Source organism: Motacilla alba, chromosome 11, assembly GCF_015832195.1.
Source record: "Motacilla alba alba isolate MOTALB_02 chromosome 11, Motacilla_alba_V1.0_pri, whole genome shotgun sequence".
Taxonomy (NCBI): domain Eukaryota; kingdom Metazoa; phylum Chordata; class Aves; order Passeriformes; family Motacillidae; genus Motacilla; species Motacilla alba.
Genome location: NC_052026.1, coordinates 14,895,979 through 14,918,934, shown reverse-complemented (window position 1 = coordinate 14,918,934; position 22,956 = coordinate 14,895,979). Strand labels below are relative to the sequence as shown.

Here is a 22,956-nt window from a genome sequence, read left to right as displayed (position 1 = left end):
CAGATTGTGGCACGTGCTCGTGATTGTGGCAGCGCTGTGTGTGACTGCTGGCAGTGCCCAGAGGATGTCCCAGCTGGTGTGCACTCACCCACTCCCCCAGGATGCGCTGCACGGCCGCGTCGCCTCGCGCCGGGCTCCTGCACGCCAGGATGACACACGCCCCATGCAGGGCCAGGGACTTGGCAGTTTCAAAACCTAGGATAAAACATGGTCCTAGTCACAAACAGATCCCAGGAGCAGCACAGAGCTATAAAATTACCTGAAAACACAAGCCATATATTTAAGTGCAGTTAGGCTACCTGCAGTCTGCTGACCTGAGAGTCACCTGGACTCAGCTTTTCAGAGCACGCATGAAGAAACACAGACATCTCAATTTGATCAGGTCTTCTGGACAATAATTGTATGTATTTTGTGCAAAACAGGTTTGGCATCTTCAAAAGAAACGGACTCAACTTCTCAGCCTGCTGGTGTCCCCAGGTGTTGGAAGGGCAGGATTGGATGTGCTCCTTCCTGGTTTGACTGTGAACAATGTGCCACACAGAGAGACTGCAGAGCCTCTGTGCCTGGCAACTCCATCTGGATGTGACAGACCATCCAACACCGGGCTCAGGGCTCTTTAGATGCACAGTTGCCCTCAGAGTCATCAATCTGAGGACCACCTGTGGCAGGGGGAACAAAATGTTGTTTCACTTTTCAATTCACTAATGAAAAGCTGCACAGAAGTTGGTCCAAAGTAAACTTCATTAAATGGGAAAAAATCTGTGAGAATTTACAGAGATGAGAACTTTTGGGGAGAGCAGAATGCCCACAAAGTGCAGAGAACTGAGCCAGAACCTGGGTTTCTACCAGGAGTGAGCTGCTACATATTTGTGATGCAGTTAATGGTATCACTGGCTGTCCATCTCCATGGAGAACTCCGCCAAAGACAGGAATTGCCTTCTAGCTGGAAGAGGCATAACACAGCTGAATGAGTTCAATTAGAAAAGCCTAAACTATGAAAGGAAGAATCAAACTGAAATGCCCAACAATCTGAGTATGTGAAGGATTCAAAGAGAAGAGGCATTTGTTTTAGCTTTATGACATTTAAAGCATGTTCATGATTTCCTGTTAAAAACTGTTTACCAAAAAGCCTATGAAGATAGGCTGTCTCACTTCCAAAACACCCTGGAGCAAAAAAATCCAGTTACAGCACAAAACATAACTTACATTATAGAAACAACAGACACCAAGACAAATTTATACAATTTTCTGCAATTACATACTTACGGTATTTAAGTCCAAGCAATTTTCCTGTATCTCCTTAAAGCCATTCACTGCACCAAGCAACTTTAATTACCTGGATAATTCACTGCATGCACATGAATCCAGCTACAGCATATGCAAAGATTTCCCTTGTTCCTAAATCCACTTTAAGCATATTTAACTAGAATTTTTCATGTAACTATTGTAAGATGTACCATTAGCTAGCTGTTATGCTTCTTGTTTTGCACAAGAATACTTATTTTGACTAGCTGACTGTATTATTAAAAACTAGTTGGAATAGTTTTGCTGGGAATAGTTTGCCTGGGAATAGTTTTGCTGTTGTTAAACAAAGATTGAGAGAGGGTGGCCAGATTAATTAGCAAAGCATGATGATGTTTTGCTAACTCTACCCCATGTCACACTGTGCAAAATAATCAACTGTGCAAAATAATAAATTCCATGCCATTCTCCCCTGTAGTTAATAACTTTATACTCATTATAAACTAAGTAAGTTACATGCTGTGAGTTTACTTCATTTTATGCCATCTCAACTCTTCCCTGCAAATGTGGAGAGCAGTGTTAAGCACTTCTCCTCAGGATGTCCTTGCTCTTCTCTGAGTTTCAAAGAGTGATTCCTCACCCTTAGGCAGACATGTTCTGATCTTTACATGTAATCATGTGCTAAAAAACCTCCATCTGAATGGTGTCACAGGTAAGTGCTGACATGTGTCCCCATCAGACAGATTTTAAACTAATTCACAGATACTCCTGCATTTTATTTAGGACAGTGAGATACACATGCAACTTCTAACTGCAACACCTGAAGGAGGAGTTTGGAAGCACCTCAGTATCCAAGTCTTTTTACAGCTTTAGCTCTCTGGTTCTTCTGCAGCAATTAACGCTTCTTTCTTCCCCCCTACTATAAAAAAGCTTAGACAGGTAAAGCTTCCCTTATCCCTTAGCTTCTAGCAGGCTGGAAAACATTTCCTGTCAGATTCACTGTGTTAGTTAAACTAAGTCTGTCAACAGCATTTATTTGTTCTTCAGCAAAATGCAGCTATATTTTCAATGTACAGTAAATTTTAAAACCTCAGCCTAACACATGAATTGAGTGAAGTACAAAACTATTTAAACTCTATAAATAAAAATCTTACCTCTCTATAAAAACTACCATTAAATCACAATTCACACTGAATGTGGTTCCATACACCAGAGTTAAACAGCAAAGATCATAAACACCCAGACAGTAAAACCTTGAAAAAAAAAATCACAGCAGGGTTACATAGCAAGAGGAGCCTAAATAACTATGTAAGGGACATGCACAATTAAGGAACCAGAGCAACCTTAATTCTACCCACAAAACTAACTCTGTGAACTTCAAAAGAAGTAAAGATTTTCTTAATACTTCATTAATCTGAGACTGCCACCATTTAAGGGCACAGCCCTTTCAAAGTGAGGGGACACTAACGGCAATGACATTGGTTTTTTTTCCAAGAAACAAGTGAGATTCTCCAGGGGTGAATCTTCCCTGTACCACAGCAATAGGCTATTGCAGAGCTACTGGACCCAGGTAAAAGAGACAGCACAGCCCACTGCCAACAAGTTATATACTAGTTGTGAGGGTTTTAAAAGTAGGGAAAACTATACTAGAAAAGCAGGACAGAATTACAAACTTGGGCATCAAGGTCAACCAATTGCAAGGAATAAAAGAGACTCTTCCCCCAAATGTGACAGGAGAATAATGTACTTAAATAACAACCACTTTGGAAAAGCAATCGCTGCATTGTATGGAGTATTTAAATAAACTATTTTGAGCAAATGTTTTATAAAATTAATTTCAAGCAATTGCCCTGGAAATCTCAAGTTTGTGCTGAGATCAACTACTCTTGCTGCTGGTGCTGTGGCTGAACGAGCTCTAATCCGACACTCAGAAGTGAAAATCCTCTTTAAGAATAAGACGTACATGGGGATAAACATTGTGGCACAGTTCTACATCACCAGCTAACCCAAAGGACTGGGAGCAGAACTAACAAGAGAGCTACAAGCACATGGGATTTGCTGGAGACTTTTAAAACCCTTCAGCTCTTCCTTACAGCATTTGTTCATAAAGACTCAGAAATGAGCACTCAATTTCATTCTTCATCTTCTACCATGATTGTTCAATACTCTCACATTCCTGGCTATCTGCAGTGACTACTGCCACTCAATTTTGGTGCAGATTTTCAGCTAATGGTGTCGATTAAGAAGCAGTTAGCGTCGCTCAATTAATGCCAGCTACACTGTGTCAACACACACCAGCTGAGAACAGGGCTCTGTCCAATGGTGCAACCTCCTCTATAAAACACAGAAAAGGACTCACTGAGTGGAAAAGTATTTCAGCTATTTCTTGTCTAAACAGAGAGCATACAGTCCATCAAGCAGGGGAACATTTTGTAAAGAATTTGCACCAGGCCATCACATGCTTTAAAACATTCCTTTATTTCAAATATAAGGAGGTTTGAATACACAAGAAAAATTAAAAAACATTTTAGATAATAGCAAGTTTTCTTTAGCTTCTGTACCTTTGCCCAAATACTCCAGGATACCTTAGAGATGTCCTTTACAACACATTTGAAACACAATGTCATCCTTCTTTGAACAGCTCAGTTCTCAGTGTAAAAGCCTACAGGGTTTGCATGCAACAAACACTCTTTAAAACCCAAAACAGACTCTCATCCCAACTGCTGCATCTCAGCAAACAGACTGCTTTCTGATTTTGGGGACTCAAGAGAGCTACATATAATCAAAAATGATACTTGTGTCCTAGAAATCACTTAGATTTCTTCAAATCTGGAAGACCTAAACACCAGTGAGAGTGGATCAGTTAATCTTCTTCAACACGTCCTCAGAATAGGAGTAAAGATGATTCAAATGGGCTATAGATAAAGTGATAAAGAATTCTCTTCAGGCTGAATGAAATACTGCAACACTGAGGTGTGATTTAGAGAAGACTCTTCTGCAACCAGGATGGCTGCTGCCTGTGCAGGTGGATCCAGAGTGCAACATCCAGCAGAGCTCACACAGGCACATGCAGAACATCACATCACTGACAAACTCACACCTTGCACAGCCAAAAAAGCACCACACATTCCACATCAGGACTGCTTGGCCTCATCCACTCTGCTTCAGTATGGATATTTTGGATAAAATCTTAAGAGCCACATTATTCAACTTGCTCTAAATGCAAGTTTTCAAGCAACTAAAGCACAGAGATACTTTAAGAGACTCAATTTAAAACAAGCAATTCCCATGAATACTAATGCTGCCTTTGTTTCCATGTGTTTACAGGCATGGCAATGACACATACTGATATTTTTCATAGCAAAGTGTGATTTTATATGAAAGATACATCCTGCCTTTCCCTTTGTGTGTAAATTGCACAAACTTGTTTTTCTTGGAGTCACAAAGCACAGAAAAAGCCAACAGAAATGAAACAGGATGAGTAATGCACTGGTACTGTTTTCCATCTAACCCAAAACTATGCACTCCTTACACTTTCTTGCAATACACTACCCTGGGTAAGGTCAAGTTATTCTTAACAGTAAGTGCACTGCTTTTGTCACTGACAAAATATCTTGTTTCCTCTGAAGGGAGCACGACACTAAACAAACATTTTAAACCACCCTTAAATTAATGGGATTATAAATATGTTACTTGTTGTTGCTGTAAAAAATTTAAAATGCATCATTTGAGGGTAAGAAAGCTGAATTTGTGACTGATGGTGCTGCAAGCAAGCACAAATCCAGCACAGCGACCATGTCAGGCACATATATCACAAAATGCTGCAACTGAGAGCCGTGGGGTTACAACCAAACCTGGTTCCGCTCCAGCTCACTGTCCAAAGACACTACCAACCCAACTCAACAATGTCCTCACACCAGACATGAAGGAAGCTGGGACTTGAGTCCTTTCAGCTGTTTCATCCACCCCTGATCAGTATCTCAGCTACCCAAAGGCCCCAGAGCAGATCCAAACACGCGTTGCTGATCCTTCACGGTGCAGAGGAGCTACTTCCCAATATAAACACTGGAATAACAGCCAAGGGCTGCAGCCTGGAAGGAGCCCTGGAGTGGGAATGCAGCACATTAAATCCAGAGCCAAGCTACCTCTCATGTCCCAAGGTAAGACCTTGCTGTGTCAAGGCAATTCCCACCAACCCCTAAATGTCTGCCCCTAAAACACAAGGAGATGCTACTCAGAGTAACTGTGCTTTTCAGCCGAGTTAGATTGCCTTGAAACAGCCTAATGGAAACATGAAGGGAGACAAAACCAAAACTGAAATTTTATACTAAACTGCAGAAATCATCCCAATCAAGGTTTTGGTTTTTTTTCACTTCCCAAGTCATCTAAATGCAAACAGGTCCTGTAACGTGCCTGAATAAAGGAACAGGAGCCAGGGATTAATCTGAAGGGAAGAAAGGGAGAATAAGAGATAAGAAGTGAATTTTCCATCAAAACCCAGTTCTATCTTTCATACCTACTCCTTGTTTTAGATGCACATCAATGACTAAAAATCACAGTCAAAAATAGTTCAGATTTGCATCTTCCATTTCAACCAATCCCAAAGCTCTGTTTAGCTAAAATACACTCCTTTAAAAGGGGGTAAAATAAAAAAAAACCTCTCAGCCTTCATGTTTCATTTTCATTTTGCATTTCTTTATCTTTTACAGGATCATGCTCTGACCAAGTCCCAAACAAATTTTTACTGAGTATTTTTAAAGTGTATTGTGTAAGTCCAGTGGCCATCACATCTGAAACTAGGGATTATTCTGTTTGAACTTTTTATTCTCAGTGTTTCTTCAGGCATAGAATAAATTCCTGCTTTCTTTTGATTGTCTTTAAAAATGACACTGTGGCTTCTTGCAAGCAAGGCAGCCAGTTTTCCTAACACAAATCAATTACTGTATTAAAAAAACCCACATCAAAATTTAGCATTTGGCTTTATCATTTAATGTTTACAGAGAATTTATTAAAGAGTTTATTTTTCTGTTTGTATACAATTTTTTTTCATTGTAACAGGTAACAGATCATGAAGGCAGACAGGTATCTGAATATGACACAACTCAACACACAACTTCACATTTTCTAAACAGAAATAACATTTCCACCCGAAAGTGTATTTAAATGTATTATTACCAAGTCAAGTCAAATAGAGTTACACACATTTTAAAAGAAACCTAAAATAGCACTTTGCCTCAAAATAAGCAGAACTTATTTTAGTGTGACTCATGTTCTTTATTTTAGTAAAAAATTCTAAATTATTCAGAATTATAAATGCTTACATTCATAAGGGATAAAAAATATTTTGTTAGACTGTAGTTATGTTAACACACTACTTCTATTTTTACTCCAAAATAAACACTTCCAAATTGAACATTTAACTGAAATCTGGAGTAGCAGAAAACAACAGATCTGCCCATAATCAGTAAGTCAACATCAAACCAGCATCTTGATGAAACTTAGATCAGGTCTGAGCAGTCAAATTTGCTGTGACATTTAGGGCACTCCATGTCTCAGCAGTAATTATTCCTGAAGGTTTAGCAGCTGTGGGATAAGTGACCAGTTCCTTTGTTTATTTGCTTAAATAAAGCCAGTCTATTTATTAATACCAATACTTGAATACATTATTAAGGAAATAAATAACATTTCTGTGCATGCTGCTGTTAATCAGATTTAAAAAAAAAAAAAGTTCCAAGTTCAGAGAAATAGGGGTGACAAATTTCTCTAAAGCTGCTCTTTGCATCAGCAGCAGCTTCTGGCAACACAACAGTTTTTCCCACCAAAGCAAAAATGGAGAAAAAAAGCCAGAAATTGTCTAGTTTCTTTTCAAGTACACTTCTGTTCGTCTGTTAGCCAACACTATCATAGGTTTCTGTACTTGCTGAGCTGAGCCCTAATTAAACATAATAAAAAAAATTAGCTGCATGTTTTGAATCTCCTTTTGGCAAGTACAACAGTGCAATGTTAATAAAAGAAGTAAATTCAATAAAGAGGAATACTTCATCCAAGGCAGAATAATTAAAAGACATACTGTGCTGTCAGCTAAAGTGCTAGATCCTCCCAGCTTTAATCTCAAAGTCATTTCATGAGAAATGCTCAGTGTTATGTAAAGATACAGACAAAGTGCTACAACATAAACTGGACCAATTTTTTTCTTAAAACAAACTTGATATTTATTTATATCAGTTACACAAACAGTGAAAGATTTTAAAATGCACACTAGACATTTTACAGATAAATAATAAAACAAGGTTCTGTCCTAAAAAGCTCACAGCTCAGCTGACAAAAAAAAAAGAGATATCTTAGGGAATCAAACACACAGAGCTAGGTCCTGTTCCAAGGAGTTCACATTTTGTACCGGGGGGAAAGGAACAGAATGAAAATTAAAACAACACTACATTTCTGGAAGTCTCCACCCACCTCTGTCTTTGGGCCATACAAGATAAGACAATTTGTTTAGTTTGGCAGCAGAGTTTAATAAAAGAGTCATTTGAGGATCCTGCACAAAGACCTGAGTACAGGAAAGATGCAGTTCATTGGTCTCTAGTTCAAACCTGGCAAACCTTTGGGTGTGCTTTAAACTACGAAGGGAAGAGGGAGGTGGGAAGCTGTTATGTAACTCAAATGATCCATCATGTGGTTCCAACATACAAAGTAAGGCAGGAGATGGAGTTCTGAAACAAAAGATGGAGAATAAGAACAGTATTAACAAAAAGTGTCTGTACACAAAAGCAAGGAGAATGGATAACAAGCAAGAATTAGAAGTCAATTACAATATAAGGCCATGGGCAAAAAAAAAAAAAAAAAAAAAACCACAATTGAAGACCTCTTTGCCACGCCTTCAAGAAGTGCATGAAAATATGCCATGCATCTTCCCACACCAAAATTAGTTTGTATCTTCTTAGAAGACACTTAAAGTCTATCTGCTAACAGCTGGAACACCAGCAGCCCACCCAAGAGCTCAGTGACAACCATCCCCTAAAGCAAAGGGCCAACAACAGTCACACACTCCAGACCAAGTTTTTCCCTCTATTATGAAGCCTCCCTCTGCCCTACATTCCAGGTACACAACTTTTTGTTTTGCCAGAGATAAGTGTTTAAAGATGAGCCTTTGCCAGATGCAAAAAGCAGAACCAAGAAGTCTCAGGCTTTATTCCCTGGACCACAGACTCAATTCAGAAACAGACACAGTGAGACAGCTTCTCACAAATCACAAACTTTATTCATTCATGATGCCAAAAGTGTGCTGCCAAATAGGTCATGCATGTTTTTATGCACTCCTCTTTGCTTAGCATGGCACAAAATAATCCAATTTTACCTTCAGAATTAAAAATCTTTAAGCAAGACTAAGTTTATACCCCTCAGCATCTGCTCACAGCTGGACACAGACCCAAACAAATAAGGCTTTCTTAAAAAAGCTTTCTATTTTCTACTCTTATTATATCTTAATTACTCACTGCTGAAGAATCAGAATAGCATGCAGGTAGCATATATTTTATCTTGCGACAGAGTAATCCAACTCCCACTTTAAACTGGAATATGGACACAACCTGTAAATGTGGGTCATTTACTGCATCCACACACTGCTCCATAAGTAAAATGAGGTTAATAACACATTTCTCAAAATCTCAAGTAGCACAATCAACGTCTACAATGTACAAATGTACAGAAGCAGGACATGCTGCTCATGCCTGCCAGGGGCAGGAGAGGAACACGACCAGAATCTCTAAAGTTCCTGAATCTCTGAATACATGATGGGATAGGGTCTCCTTCAATTTGGTTGTGATACAGGAGAATTAGCAAACGCCCTCACAAACTTTTAAACCGTAATTTTTTTGCACAAAGGCAGCATTTTGACTAATCACCCAAAGAGGAAAATGCCCCACAAGTTTTATGATTTTGATTTTCATATAAAAAACCAAAGGAAATCCAAATAGAGAATGTATTGTGTTAAAGCTGCTTGGATAAAGAATAAATAATGAGGAGGCATCACATGTAAGTTCTGCAAAGATAACAGAACCTGGGAAAAAGATGAAAAAAATCTAAGCAATATTCATTATTTGGAACCTTGAGTGACAGTGCATGAACAAGATTTCAATAAACACATCCAGAACTGAACTGTGAGAAATCCTCTCACACACATTATTTCTATCAAGAAAATATAACAACAATCAGAAAACCTAACTTCACCATTATCTTTAATACAAAGAAGATATTAACTATGAATAGGAACTTAGGAACAATGACTAAGGTAACTATCATTAATTGAAGGAGAGGAAACAAAGTGTATTACTATGAAACTATTCAGATTGAAGACAGACAGGGAGTTTTCTGAAGCAACAGATGAGTACTGAAATCCACAATGTAGAAGTACAGCAAGAAATCAAAACCAGCTGGATGTTACAGGAACAAAAATACTGAGGTTATGTAGCTGAACATAAAGCTACAGAGAGCTCACATATTAAAATGACAAGCTAACAGAATAAATGGGAAAAGGAGAAGAAAAAAGAAATCTCTTCTTCACAGAAGAAAAATAAAAACAAGGGAAAGGCATAAGAGTTTAACATGTGACCTAAAACTGCAAATACCATTAATCAATTTTAAAAAGAAGACAAAGGTACTTCTGTTTTTGACGGTCTTCCCTTGAGAACTCCTGAAAGAATGTGACACTTGACAAATTTATTTTCTTATGTCACACACTGTCTTTTAAAAAACTCTTGTGTTGTAGACTTTAGGTTGAGTGTAAAATCAGTTCCTTTCTCACTATACTATTCTTATTCTCTAATTCAGAAAAAATTCTGGCATCACAAATTCTGAAGATCAAACTCCTTTTAATCAGGTCAGGATTTTGACCTTTGTCTTCCCAGATTTTAACCTGTCTCCTTTCACTTCCTCTTAGTAGGGATTTACTGTTTCAGAGCTGAGTTTCAAGACTTTGTAACACCTTGACACAACCAAGCATGAGAAGCATAAAAGGGACACAGGATACTGAAATCCTTCCTTCTTGTGCACCTACTTACCATAGATGTAGTCACTGAAAACTTTCTGCTAGTAAGACAAGAACATCACATTAATGAACACCTGCAGACTATAACTAGAATTGTCAGCATCTAGAAAAGCCCCTACATGTTTCAGAAGATTCTGTCATTAGAAAATAAAAAGCATTTAGCAACCTCTTCCCTCTCCAGCATCTAGCATGCATTCCAAAATAATAGAAATGTACATGCATGTGTTCAAACAATTCTTGAAGCACAATGAGTTTTCAAAACATGAAGACACAAAATGACGCAAAGAGTAATCTCAATGTTGCAGCAAGACAAACTGAATCCTGCAAAAGGTCTTTTCACCTCTGGACTATGAAGCATGCATAAAATAATAGAAAAAAACCTTTGCAAAATTAAATATTTCAAAAGACAAAAGCAATCAAGTTGAAAATTCTTTCTAGCTCTTGGTAAGAAGTATCACCTAGGAAGGCTCCCTGTTCTACAAATATGTTTTTCCTCTGTAAAAGGAATACCTGCAAGTACAACACAGGCCCACAGCTCAGTCCCATCCTTTGTGAAAATATTCCCTTACAAGCAGTAATCATTATTGAACCTTTTAGCCCAGATGTAATTTCTTACATGTTACAACAAGTTTCACATGCACTGTGAATTTCAGCCAAGGTTGATGAAGTTCAATAACTTGGCTAACCAACCATGTGTACTACTCATTACACAAGTAATAAATAGATTCATCAAAATGGACATGAAAAAGCAGTATGAACATCTGACACCATTTTCAGCTTACTCAATAAGAAATATAAATTACAGGAAGTCCAAGGGGACCTCTTAATATTTACAGTATGTAACAAGTAAGCAGTTGGAGCCTTATGTAAAGCAGAGCAATATTAATATTCCACAATATTAAGCCACAGTTAAAACAGAGTGATGGCACTCATGGAAACCTCACTCACTATTACCTGCCATAAATTTTAGGAATACAGTTCTGTAAGCTAAAGAGAACCCTCTTCTATTAATCCAATTTTGAAAGTAAAAAGGTATTAATAGATTTTTCTTTTGTTCAAACTGCATCAGTACTAATGCCTGACTGACAGCTACAAACATCCCACAACAGAAGGAGTTAAAAGTTCCACGCCAGAGCACATTGCCCTCCATAAATTGTGCTTTTCTACATCAGTTACCCCAATACTCTACTCCAGCCAAAAATACACCTCCTGCAAGACCCAGGCTCTCCTGGAAAAGCACTGTACTCCCATTCCCTCAAAAAACTGGGACAACAAAATTCACGCCTGCTACAAAGGTTTGGACTTCCACAAAGGAAATGCCTGGGAAAAAAATTAGCTAAGTGTAAGTTTAACTAAGAAGCAAACAAAACTTCTACGCAGACACCAACATTTTCATGGTAGTGCTACTCATGGGGTATAAGATAATTCATGATACATGGAGCCTAAAATTCACCAAAAAATCAAAATATACATCAAGGAACAGCTCTTGAGTGCTTTTAAAAGCCAAATAAATACAAAAAAAAACCCACATGAAGTGCAATACATTAAAACCTTCTCAGGGACAGCTAGGACTTGGCCAAGAAAAATAATCCAAGGCTAGATACTGCTGATCTTTCTGTCTGCCTCACAATAAGCTATGAGCCCAAACCTCCATAAATAAGCTCCACTCCAGTTCTCCACACGTGCAACACTTCCAGCAGGGAAACCTCCAGCCATGCAGAGGCTGCAGCAGCTCCTTCACCACAAGTTCTGCTCTGTACTGACAACAGGAGATGCATCCCCTTAGCAAAACCCCAGCACTCCTTCTCTGTGCACCGAGCTACATCACAACCATGCCCAGAAACTCTTAATAAAAACAGGCAGGAGGTTTATTAATCCAAAGGATTTCACACACTTATGAACATGAATTTTGGTTCAAACTCTTTCCACTAAACTGGGGAAAAGACCATTCAAGAGGCCTTGTCACAAGTTTGCTGCCCCAGCTCACATCCCTTGTTCCACTCTAAGAAACAGGATGCAAATAATAATTACTAGAAAGCAAAGACCTTGCTCTTTTTCATCATAATAAGCCATATAAAAAAGAAGTTTACACTAAGAAATCTTAAAATCATCATATGAATAGAATAAATAACAATATCGACCACAAGCAAACAGATGTATTTTCTCTCAGAGGTTTTCCCAAAACAAACTATCCAACAAAAACAAGCTGACTTTTTCAAGGCTGACAAAGTTCAGGTGTTCCAGAGAAAGAGAAATTCCAAAACCATACAAAAAATCATAAAGTGAATCTGAAACAAAGGCTATCCTGAGCAGTTCCTTTACTGAATCCCTGCCAGTTGCAAAACCTTGATTTCATGTGGAAACAGGAGAGAGAAACTAGAAACTAAACAGTGCTTTCAAAGAAAAATGTGCACATTTTTCAGGGAAAACTTGCAATCTAGCTCAAAAATAGAGCTGAATAATTCCTTCCTGACAGACAAACATCTGTGGGCTTGGACCACCAAACTCCAGGCAGTACAATGAACATATTTAAGACAGTCAGACTAATATTAATAAAATCAAACACTCAGTGATATGTGAAGGGTCTGTTTAATTCCTCCCATATGATCAGAGTTTGACTTAAACAAGACCATTCACTGGTTTAATTAGGATTCAGTAAATGTTACCTTCTTTTTGAAGGCTGATGAAGCCTCAGTAAAAATGCTGTCACCCACAAATAAACTCAGTAAATTCTGAACGACAATAGCTCCCCATATTCTCCTCTCTGCAAGTATAGAGTACTCCATTTTTGATTCCTTCAGAAATAAAAATATTCTTTTTAATCATACTTTTCTGATCTCTCTATTACCCACAGATTTAGGGCACAGTGGTGAAAAGCAGTCAGCCTCTATTAGAGACCCTAAAGAGTCTTCACACAAAATTTAGCTAAGTTTTAAAAGTTTAATTTTTCTTCTCTTACAAGCATCAGCTTAAATAGCCATTACTCAACTAGTGATCCCTTAATTGCCCTAAGAAATACAACAAAGGTTACCCACACTTGGTTCTATTCAGGCTCTCGAGGTAGATTCTGCTTTTTAACTACAAGAAAGATTCAGAACAATAATAATATAGGAAGTGCTCAAACACTGCTACACACAGAAGTGAGAGCTCAGAAATGATGAATTCAGGAATTCTCCCGCCAAACAAACTTTTATTACCACTGTGAAATACAAAAGCACAGTCACAGCACAGCCAGGCCACATGCTTTGTATAGGTTATGAACAGGCTGACTCATTTTTTATACTACTTTGATGAAAAGAAAAAAAGTAAAAAACTACTGAAAACAGCTCCTCTTCTAATACAATAAAGTGCTGGCAAAAATAAACAGTGAGGGGCTCTTTCTGAAATAATGTAAGCAATGTATGCTCACTGAAAACAAGGAACCCCAGCTTTCCAATAGTTTAAAGTTCACTTCCACCCTGATATTATCTGATCTTGGACACTACTGGTCTCAGAATTATCATGGTTAATCCCACATCCCCAAGCACTAAAACCTTGCTGTATTTTCCAGTAAGGGACTCAGAAAAGCTCCTACTATACTGGGAACTGAAGGATCTAAGAGCAGTAGCCATTCTACATTCCTCACAGATGTAAAGCGTTCAAATAATGTCCCATATGAGAGAGACTTCACAAGGAGGTGCAGGTGATACACAGAAAGGCACAAGATAAATTGAAGAGCCACATAATTTGTACTTATCACAAAAGCACCACCATGTGTGAACCAAACCTAATAATCTACCTTTTACCATGATGATTTATAACAAGGAAATGATCAAGACACTCAGTGTCAGTGTTACCTTCCACAGTTCCACAATGCTCAGGGATGTCTGTGTCTCTATACAAACCCTCACTGCAATTAACCACAACATTTAATTAAATATAGAAACATTTCAAAAGCTGCACAGGCTCCATTGTGAGAGTTGAGCTCAAAGCAGAGTTTAAGTTTTAAGTCTTTTCTCCTAATTTCCTACACCTGATCCTCAAGTACTGTCTACCTTTAAGGGGATGCAAATCAGATGTGAGTGTGACATAAATCAATTTTTGAAAAAAGAATGAAAAAATGTAGCTGCTAAATATATTCTAGTAGTTAAGAGGAAAAAAGTAGGTTGCTTTGCATTTCCTTAGTTTTTAAGAACATGTTTTAATAAAACATGTCATCTCCTGCTAATATGTACTAACAATTTTAGTTGTAATCAGACTTTGAGACTCAGTTTCAAAACCTCAGTGAAAATGCTGCAATCCAACTTGCACAAGTTTTGTAATAACCCTTTTTTTTTTACTATTTCAAGCTAGCTTTTTATCTAAAAACAATCACAGAATCACAGAAAGATTTGGGTTGGAAGGAACCCTAGAGATCACCCAGTTCCAATCCCCTGCCAGGGAGAGGGACACCTTCCACTAGACTAGGTTGCTGTAGGGAAAAAGTTTCAAGAGACAAGAGTAAAACAGAAAAACTGTTATCATCAATAAAAATTAAATGGCCAGACACTGAAAACAACTTTTTATATCATAAAGCAGATATTTAATTGAGATAGGTTATAAGCACATTTCCCAACCTTTTGCACCATTATAATACGAGTTGCTAACACTGAAGTTCTGTACAAGAAATAAAAGAACCATGGTAACTCCTCACACCAAATGTATAGACACACCAAAATCTTACTGGAGCAGGGACTCATATTTTAAGCACTGATTTAGCACCTAATCCACAGCTTCTCTCCTGGCTAAGGCTTCTCCATTGCACAGATGTGCCAGGAAAAAAAAAAAAGAATTCCAACAAAACACTAAACAATCCACATTATGGCTGGAGCTTCTGGATTTTTTTTTTTCAGCCTCTGAAAAAAACCTAATCTGGTTGTTTTGGGCATCCCTTACAAAAGCAATGAACAGGCTTCTTTTGACCTTCATCTAGCAGAAAAATCAGAATCCCAGTTTGAGCAACTGCTTGGTTGTGAATATCAATAGTTTTGTGATAAAATCTTGGAAAAGCATTAAGAAACACGCTTCTTTGTGGAATCTGCCTGACTGGACTGAACAGACCCATTTTGCCCTTCCATTATATTCTGCAACACCACTTGCACCTCACCACTCAGACACAATCCAGTCACTGGGTTAGATGAAGTGCACCTGACACAGAAACCAGATCCCATGGCCATACATGATCCTTAAAAACAGACAGCAATTTTTACTTAAGTCAGAAAATCATATTAGCTACACAACTGGCTCTCTAATACATTTTTTTAAAAATACTTTAACTTGGTTTTAGTATCATTTCAGATTGCTTACACATACAGTTGAAAATACCACATCTCTGTGTAAAATTAAACCTAGAGGAACTGCTGACACACTTTAATAAATTTACAATTCTTGCCCTAATAATTAAGAACACCAACAACAGAATTACGGGAGCATTTCCTCAGAACAGCAATGAGCACCAGGTCGCTTTTGTTCAGTATTTTCAAAGAGCAACACAGACCTCTACTGGCAATACTGGGGAGCAGGAATCAGCTCCTCATACCAGCAGCAAGCTGGGGAAGGTCTCTCTCTATAAACTCATGTTGAGACCTTTAAACAGAAAAACAACACTCAAAATTGCACACACACCTTCAACTCCTCCCAGTGGAATAAGTCTTACTGACTCTGCCAGAACCAACTGACAATTTACACTATTCATGCCCAAATGTACAGAGAATAATATGTTTTTAAAACCAAGACTGACAGCACAAGACTGAACTGTTCAGTAAATCTGTCCTACCTTTTTAATACACCAGCTTTACTGGGGTCAAAAGTTACCTCAACTTTCTAATGTGATATTCCAACTAAAATTTTGATTGAGCTTAAAAAGTAGATGAGAAAAGAAACACTAAAGAATACTTGGACTGCACTGTCAGAAGAAAAAGCTTCAAAAATAAAAAAGAAAATATTTCACTAATAATTCTTGAGCTACTAGGACCTCTTTGTATTGTAAGAACAGAATCATTTGTTAACCTTTTCCAAGTTGCTAATCAAAAACTATGTGTTTATAAATGTAATTTTTAGTACTTTTTCCCCCCCTCACAGTTGCAACAGCAATTTTAAGGAATAAGTTAAGAAAGTGGGTGTATAATCTAGGAAATTTTTACAGACCACTTTCCTAATCTGGAAGGAAAAGAACCAGCACAGGGCAGACATTGTCCCTATTTACAGATATGTTAAGTTAATGGCAATGAGGCAACGTGTGACACCAGCAAAACCCTAAAACTGCTGAAGGCATCCAAAGTATTCCCTTAGAAACTAAACAAGATCTCTATTTATTACAAGTTGAGGAGATTTTTCAACTCTAAAGGAAAAAAGTGCTCCTGACATGCTAGATAGAAGTCCCTGTATTAGATTCATAAATAAAGTGAATTAAGATATCCTTCCATCTTTGCTGATCTGTTTTTAGCATTGCTATCTTACAGCAGAGTATATGGATGAATAAAAACATCACTTATGTGTTCATCGATCTTTCAAGGGATTCTCAGCATTTCCCAAACTTTATCTTGAGCATCCAGCAATGCAGTAATTGAAAATGCATTTTTCTGACTGCAGTCTACCAAGTTACAGCTTGATCTTTGTTCTACCCATCCTGAAATGAAACATTTCTCAACGAATGGACAGACACCATAGCTAGTTATTTTCAAATATACCACTGAAACTCATTTGGACAACTATCAAAGGGTTCAGTTATTTTTTTCCTTGCATTATTGAGTACAAATGCTCAACAAGTGATACACTGTTTTTATATCACTTTCTACTTCATGGACAACATTTCCCTCAAATTATTTACACTTACCTTTAAAAGAAAACATTCTGCTGTTCTGAAATCACAGGAATTGTTTACTCCTCAAAATACTCAGGGAGGAAACTATTACCTCAAACAGACACAGAAAATTTAAAAGGAGTATCTACAACACAAAGTGGAGGACAGCATTGAAATCCTAAACTAACTGCAAAACAAGCTCCAAAACTGGGAAGAGTCCCCTTGAGCCAGCTAATTAATCCATGTTCCATGGCAACTGATAGGAAATAACACTGCGTAGGACTAAAGCAGCACTAAATGCAATGTGATATGCAAGAATTTTGAGTTGCACAGGCCCTAACACCATCTGGATCACAAATTTTCCACCTTCATACTTATGGCCTCTAAGTTAAAACAAAAAATATTTCAAGCAAGGATATGATTGATTACTTGTGACCAATCCAGATTATAAACTAAGGGGGAAACATTGAAAAAAAAAATCTTGACAAAGCCATCATGTATCTTGGATTAATCTTTTGCCATATTTTAAACATCTCCCACTCATTCAGCAAGGCTGATTGGCAGCTCTGCTCCTGCTGAAAGCAAATCCCTTTGAGTCCAGGTACCTCTTTAAATGTTCAGAGACTGCACAGTTGCATAAAAAGCAAATTGTACTGCTGGAAGTAATGTAAAGAAATGCTGCACCAAGAATTTGGAACATAAACCTCACTAGAAAGCCCAAATTCCTTGAGATAGGTAAGTACAACACTTGCTGTCCCAACTGCAGTGCCAATCTGTAGCAGCACATCAGGCAGGGACAGCAGGATGTCACTGCAAGGCACAGTGAAGCTCTAAATTCTTCATGTGACTCCTGTGCAGTAACACTCCCTCAAATAATTAAGAAATAAAACTCAAAATTCAGATTGGTAAGTTCTGCTATTAACCCATTTTCCAGAACGTCTTCAAGGTTTTCCAGTGTCCTCAAAAATGCCTTTAGGTCAAAATTCTGAACTAAACTAAAGACCACCAAATAATTTGCATAAGGACTCCTTCAATATTTTTATGTAATCCCATCACAAAGAAAGACGCAAACAACAAAAGGCAAGAAAAGACCAACAGTTACCTGAATCTTTCACTCACCCACTACAGAAGCAGTAATATTTAATAGATATCTAAAAAAGCTGGGTCTGAAAGGACTGATGGACCTGTGACAACTAACAGGGATTACTGAAGGTCATAAATTGTATTTCCTTGAACTAAAGGAGCATTGAGCAAAACATCCTGACACAAGTTAATCATCAAATTCACTTGAAACCACCTTCAGAGATAAAAATTCCACAGCCTCCTGGGAAAATCTTTACCTGAGTTTCCTTGCTAGCATAAGGAAGTCTTTCTGAATACTTTACCTGAACTGCCCTGCAGCCACACAAACCTCACTCCTTGTTCTAGCCACCAAGATCATAAAAAAAATTCCCTTCTCTTTCACAGACATCCTTTATATATTTGCATGATGTAAAATGCCTCCATCAATGTCTTCCTAGACAAAAATCAGTTGTTTCACTATTGATGTCTTTCCTGTAGCTCTCCTCTAAGCTCCAAATTCTCCACACATTTCTAAAAAAACACCTTTCTAACTAGTGGTTTTATATGAAAAAAGTACAAATCAAGTTTGAAAACCAAAAAATACAGAGATATTTAAACAAGCAAGTAGGCTGTAAGACAAAGTTTGCCATATTTCACCTTCTGTGCCATGTTAACCTACCTATTCCTGAATTGGCTCCTGTGATTATTGCCACTTTCCCACTCAAGTCACGACCCTGCAGAATTTCCATTGCAGTACTGTTCCCATCATATTTTTGTCTAGTAGTAGGCTTAACTGGATTATCTTCTACTGTAAAGGCCAGTCTTGGGTCAAGGTAGGTAGTCCTTTTGTTTATGTGGCTGCAAAAGAACACAAAAACTCAACTGTTTGAACCCTTCTGTTCTCTGCATTTAGATTTTAGATGCATTTCAACCACTACTGTGTACAATTCCAGTGGATTATTTAGATTCCCAAAAAATCAATTTTTTTCCAGTTCAGTTGAAACTATCCCAATTTTTTTTTTAATCAAACCTTTTTTTTTCCAGTTGTGACAGCATCCATTAATAATTGTATTTACATACTTCACAAGCCATTCTGAACTTCATGTGAGCCCCTGACATAAAAGGCAGAACTTTGTCAGGGGAAAGAAGAAAAAAAAAACTTGTTACGTTAGGGAAGATCATGTTCTCTTTTACAGCAAGTCGATAAAAGGATGCCACACTTGTAGACACTCCAATATCTGCATTTGGATTCTGAAGCTGCATTTATTAATCCTTTCGTCTTTCCAGCTGATATTGTCACAGTATCATAACTCAGGAGGCTACTCAGCATGTAACCCAGCTGTCCTCCTTCTACACACTCCACAATTTGAGATACTTACTCAACAAAATAGACTTGTCCATTTTCATCAGTCTCCTGCTCCCATCCATATGGCAGATCTAGGAAGCACACAAAACATTAACTTTATTTTCAGGCATTAGAATACTCCTCAGTTTGAAGTTTAAGTGATTTCTCAGAGTGATGAGACAATTCTGCATTGTTTTCTGCAGGTGGTGCAGCTACCTGCTGCCCTTGAATACAGAACTTGACAGAAGGATTGCTTCCCTAATCACACACAATTGCTCTCTCATGGAAGCACAATACACAGAAGGTCTGGTACAAGTGCAATGGCTGGCAGATTAAGTATAAAGACAGTCTAAAAAAATCTTTATAAAGATTATTTCATGTAATAGCAAAAAAAGAAAAAACACCAGCAAAATGCAACCATGCTTCCAAGCACATACAGATCTATACTACTCCCAGTTCAGCATCTATCCCTGCTAAAATAAATAGCAAAAGCACACAGGAAAAGTTACATGTAACACATACCAAAGGCTGAAAGATCAGAGCCCCTGAGTGGGCATGAGATACAATAAATCAAACCTAAATGACTCAATGAAGTTAGAAGGACAGATAGAAGAAAAATGACAAATCTTTACATAACAAATTCTCATATAAAAGATTCTACAAAGGTAGTTAACAGATGGCATTCAGAGTATTTCTAACCTTAGCTGGGAAGTACTCATTTCTCTTTGACTGACTTAAGACTTAGTGAAAACATTCCACTTATAGTCAGATTACCAATGCCAAAAGAAATATGGCTTGCCAACAGTGTGGTGTCCCCAGGTACAGCAGCTTCTGGGAAGATCTCATTTAAGGCACTGACCCAAGGTCCTTGAGAAGATTTTCCTCTGGAAGTGTCGTGCAACACTGCCTGCCTTCTGCCCTGGCACAAATACTCAGTTGGGTTGGGGGGGAAACAGGTAAAATGAAAACGAATGAGGCTTCCTTCTGTGCCAGGGACACTCCTTGATAAAATACATTCTTTGAAAAATATAATCCAATTATAAATATTATCTGATGGACACCAGGAATACAGAACCCCAGCTTTTGACTATACTTTACAAGCCACACTAAAACAAATTCTGTAACCTGGAATTAGTACTTTGGCCTTGTGGAGCAATACAGGAAAGCCACAAATCTGCAAAGTGATCACTCTCCACAGACACAATCACAGACGTGAAACCCCACTGAAATCAGCCATATTCTACAAACTCAGAGTCAGTGACAACTAGCAGATGAAAATGAGATCAGCTGGAGCTTGTGGAGGAACCAGGTGTTTGTAAGATAATGTCAGTTCATTAGAGAAGTTTAACACAAACCTCCTGCAACACGTTTCCTCTTCCCAGACTTAGGGTGTTCCCACTGTGTTTTTTCTTCTAGATGGCTGCAGGAAAAGAAAAAGTTTAAGATTTTTTAAAACTGCCTAATCTTTCTGATGTAACCAAAAATATTGCCACAGTTCTGCAAGTAACTAACCAGAGAGCACAGGAGTCTATAAAAATTCAAATAAATGTTTGACTTCCAATCCAAGTTTTGTTGCTTATTAGAAGGGGAAAAAAAAACTCATTTAAAAATAACATTAACAGACTCAGAAAACACCTCAAAAAGGTAACAATCTTTGGCAGGAGTAAAGAAGAAAGAAAAATAAAATAATTTATCCCTAGCTAATAATAATAATACTAGAAATTCTTCAAATTACAAAAGCACCTTTACAAATCAATATTGTTAGGTAGGAGTCCTAGAAAGATGCTTTTGAAAAGTTTTGAAAGATGCTTTAGAAAGGCTACTTATACTCTACAAATCAATATTGGAGTTTTAGAGAGTATAATATAGGTAAGTTGGATTTCTATGAGCAATTGTAGCTTTGGACAGGTAAGTTTATTCACAGGCCTTGACTAGCAGGATATTTATTTAATATACATGACAATGGTATCCCACCTTTCCTTCCAATTCAGAGACTTTATTCATTTAAATCACTAGCAGAATTAAAATACTCCATTGTAAAATTTTCTGCACTACAGACTAATAAGCAAAGCCATGTGCCCATAAACAAGGTCTTAAAATAACCAAAGTGCTGAAATCGAGTTGAACATTAAAATCTCATCTTTCATTGTGTATTTTTAAATAACAACCTAATTTTAAGAGTCAGGCAGGGATTAATTGAGTGCCCAAATTGACAGCTGCCCAAGTGTGAAATAAAGAGTGACAACAGCAATAAATAACACACAAATAACTACAAATAACCTACAGGCCCAACAGCCATTTACACACAACAAAAGCAACTTTCCCTTCTTACAGCAAGGCCACAGTGACAGCTCATGGTACTACAGGGATCACAGCTGGGGAGCTGGGACTAAGCAAGTGCACCTGTGTGACCTGAAAATAGGAGATATTTAACCAATGACAGCAGCCTGACAAACAATTGCTGTCCACCTCTGTGCACACCTAACTCATCATAAACACCCTTAAAAGTCTTCAAAACCAAAAAAATAATCTTATTCCAGCTAAAAGTTCATATTGGTGATGAGGTTTAAAGTAAATTCCCAGAATATCCAGAAAAACATCACACATATAGAGTGTACACGTCAAGTCAGCAACAGTGCAACACCTCTTCACATCAAATGTATTTTTAGACACACTGGGCAAGATTTTCAGTAAAGATATAAACATTTTCAGTAAACATATATTATGTGATGTCGTTAAACTGAACCAGTCCAGTTTCACAGGAGTTGAGAAACTGACCTGTTGAACTATGTAACAATTATGCTCAATAATACCTTGTTATTTCACAGGTTTGTTACTTTCACCTAGTGATTCCTTCCTGAAAGAGCTTTTGAAATCAAAGGAAATATACAAGCAATTGACCTAAGAAAAACAAACACCTAGAGAGAAATTGCAGTGTTTACTAAGTGTGGACAATCTAAAGCATTCTGTCCAGCGTTTATAAGAGCAGAACTTGGGAGGAGAAGGCACTGGTGAGACTGAACCATACTTTTCCACCTTTTTGTGGAAAGGAATAACTCTTGTGGCTTTAAACAGAAGGAAGTCCCAAGATCAGCATACAGAAACCACGCAAGAGGAGAGCGTGTATAGACCCATATTCTACTGAGTTAGCTCATCCTGCAGCACATTCCCTTTGTAAGCTGGGAGGATGGGATCCCGTCCAGCAGCAAGGGCAGCAGGTGCTAAATGCAATTCTTCATCTCTTGCCCAAGGTGTGCTGAAGAGCTGAGGAGCAGCACGCACAGCGTTTAACTTCCACCGCACCTGGTTCTCCTCCGTTCCCACAAGGAAGCAAACTGACCAACCTGCAGTATTGTGTGAGCCTTACCCAGAACGCCCACAGACCGGCCCCGGAGCCCCGAGGCGCTCTGGAGCGGCTCCGGGCCGGCTCCCCCAGCGGCT

The 22,956-nt window shown here is 38.0% G+C and overlaps 1 protein-coding gene across 1 annotated transcript in view; it reads right to left on the bottom strand.

The window, feature by feature from the left end:
- Positions 1–22,956, bottom strand: part of WWOX (WW domain containing oxidoreductase) — a 479,598-nt gene that overhangs the window by 456,241 nt on the left and 401 nt on the right. Inside the window, exons 2-5 of the mRNA XM_038148405.1 lie at positions 20,871–20,935; positions 19,550–19,607; positions 18,850–19,028; positions 89–195 (exon numbers count right to left, since the gene is read on the bottom strand). Coding sequence (XP_038004333.1) covers positions 89–195; positions 18,850–19,028; positions 19,550–19,607; positions 20,871–20,935 — 409 coding nt within the window. The remainder of the gene's footprint in view (positions 1–88; positions 196–18,849; positions 19,029–19,549; positions 19,608–20,870; positions 20,936–22,956) is intronic.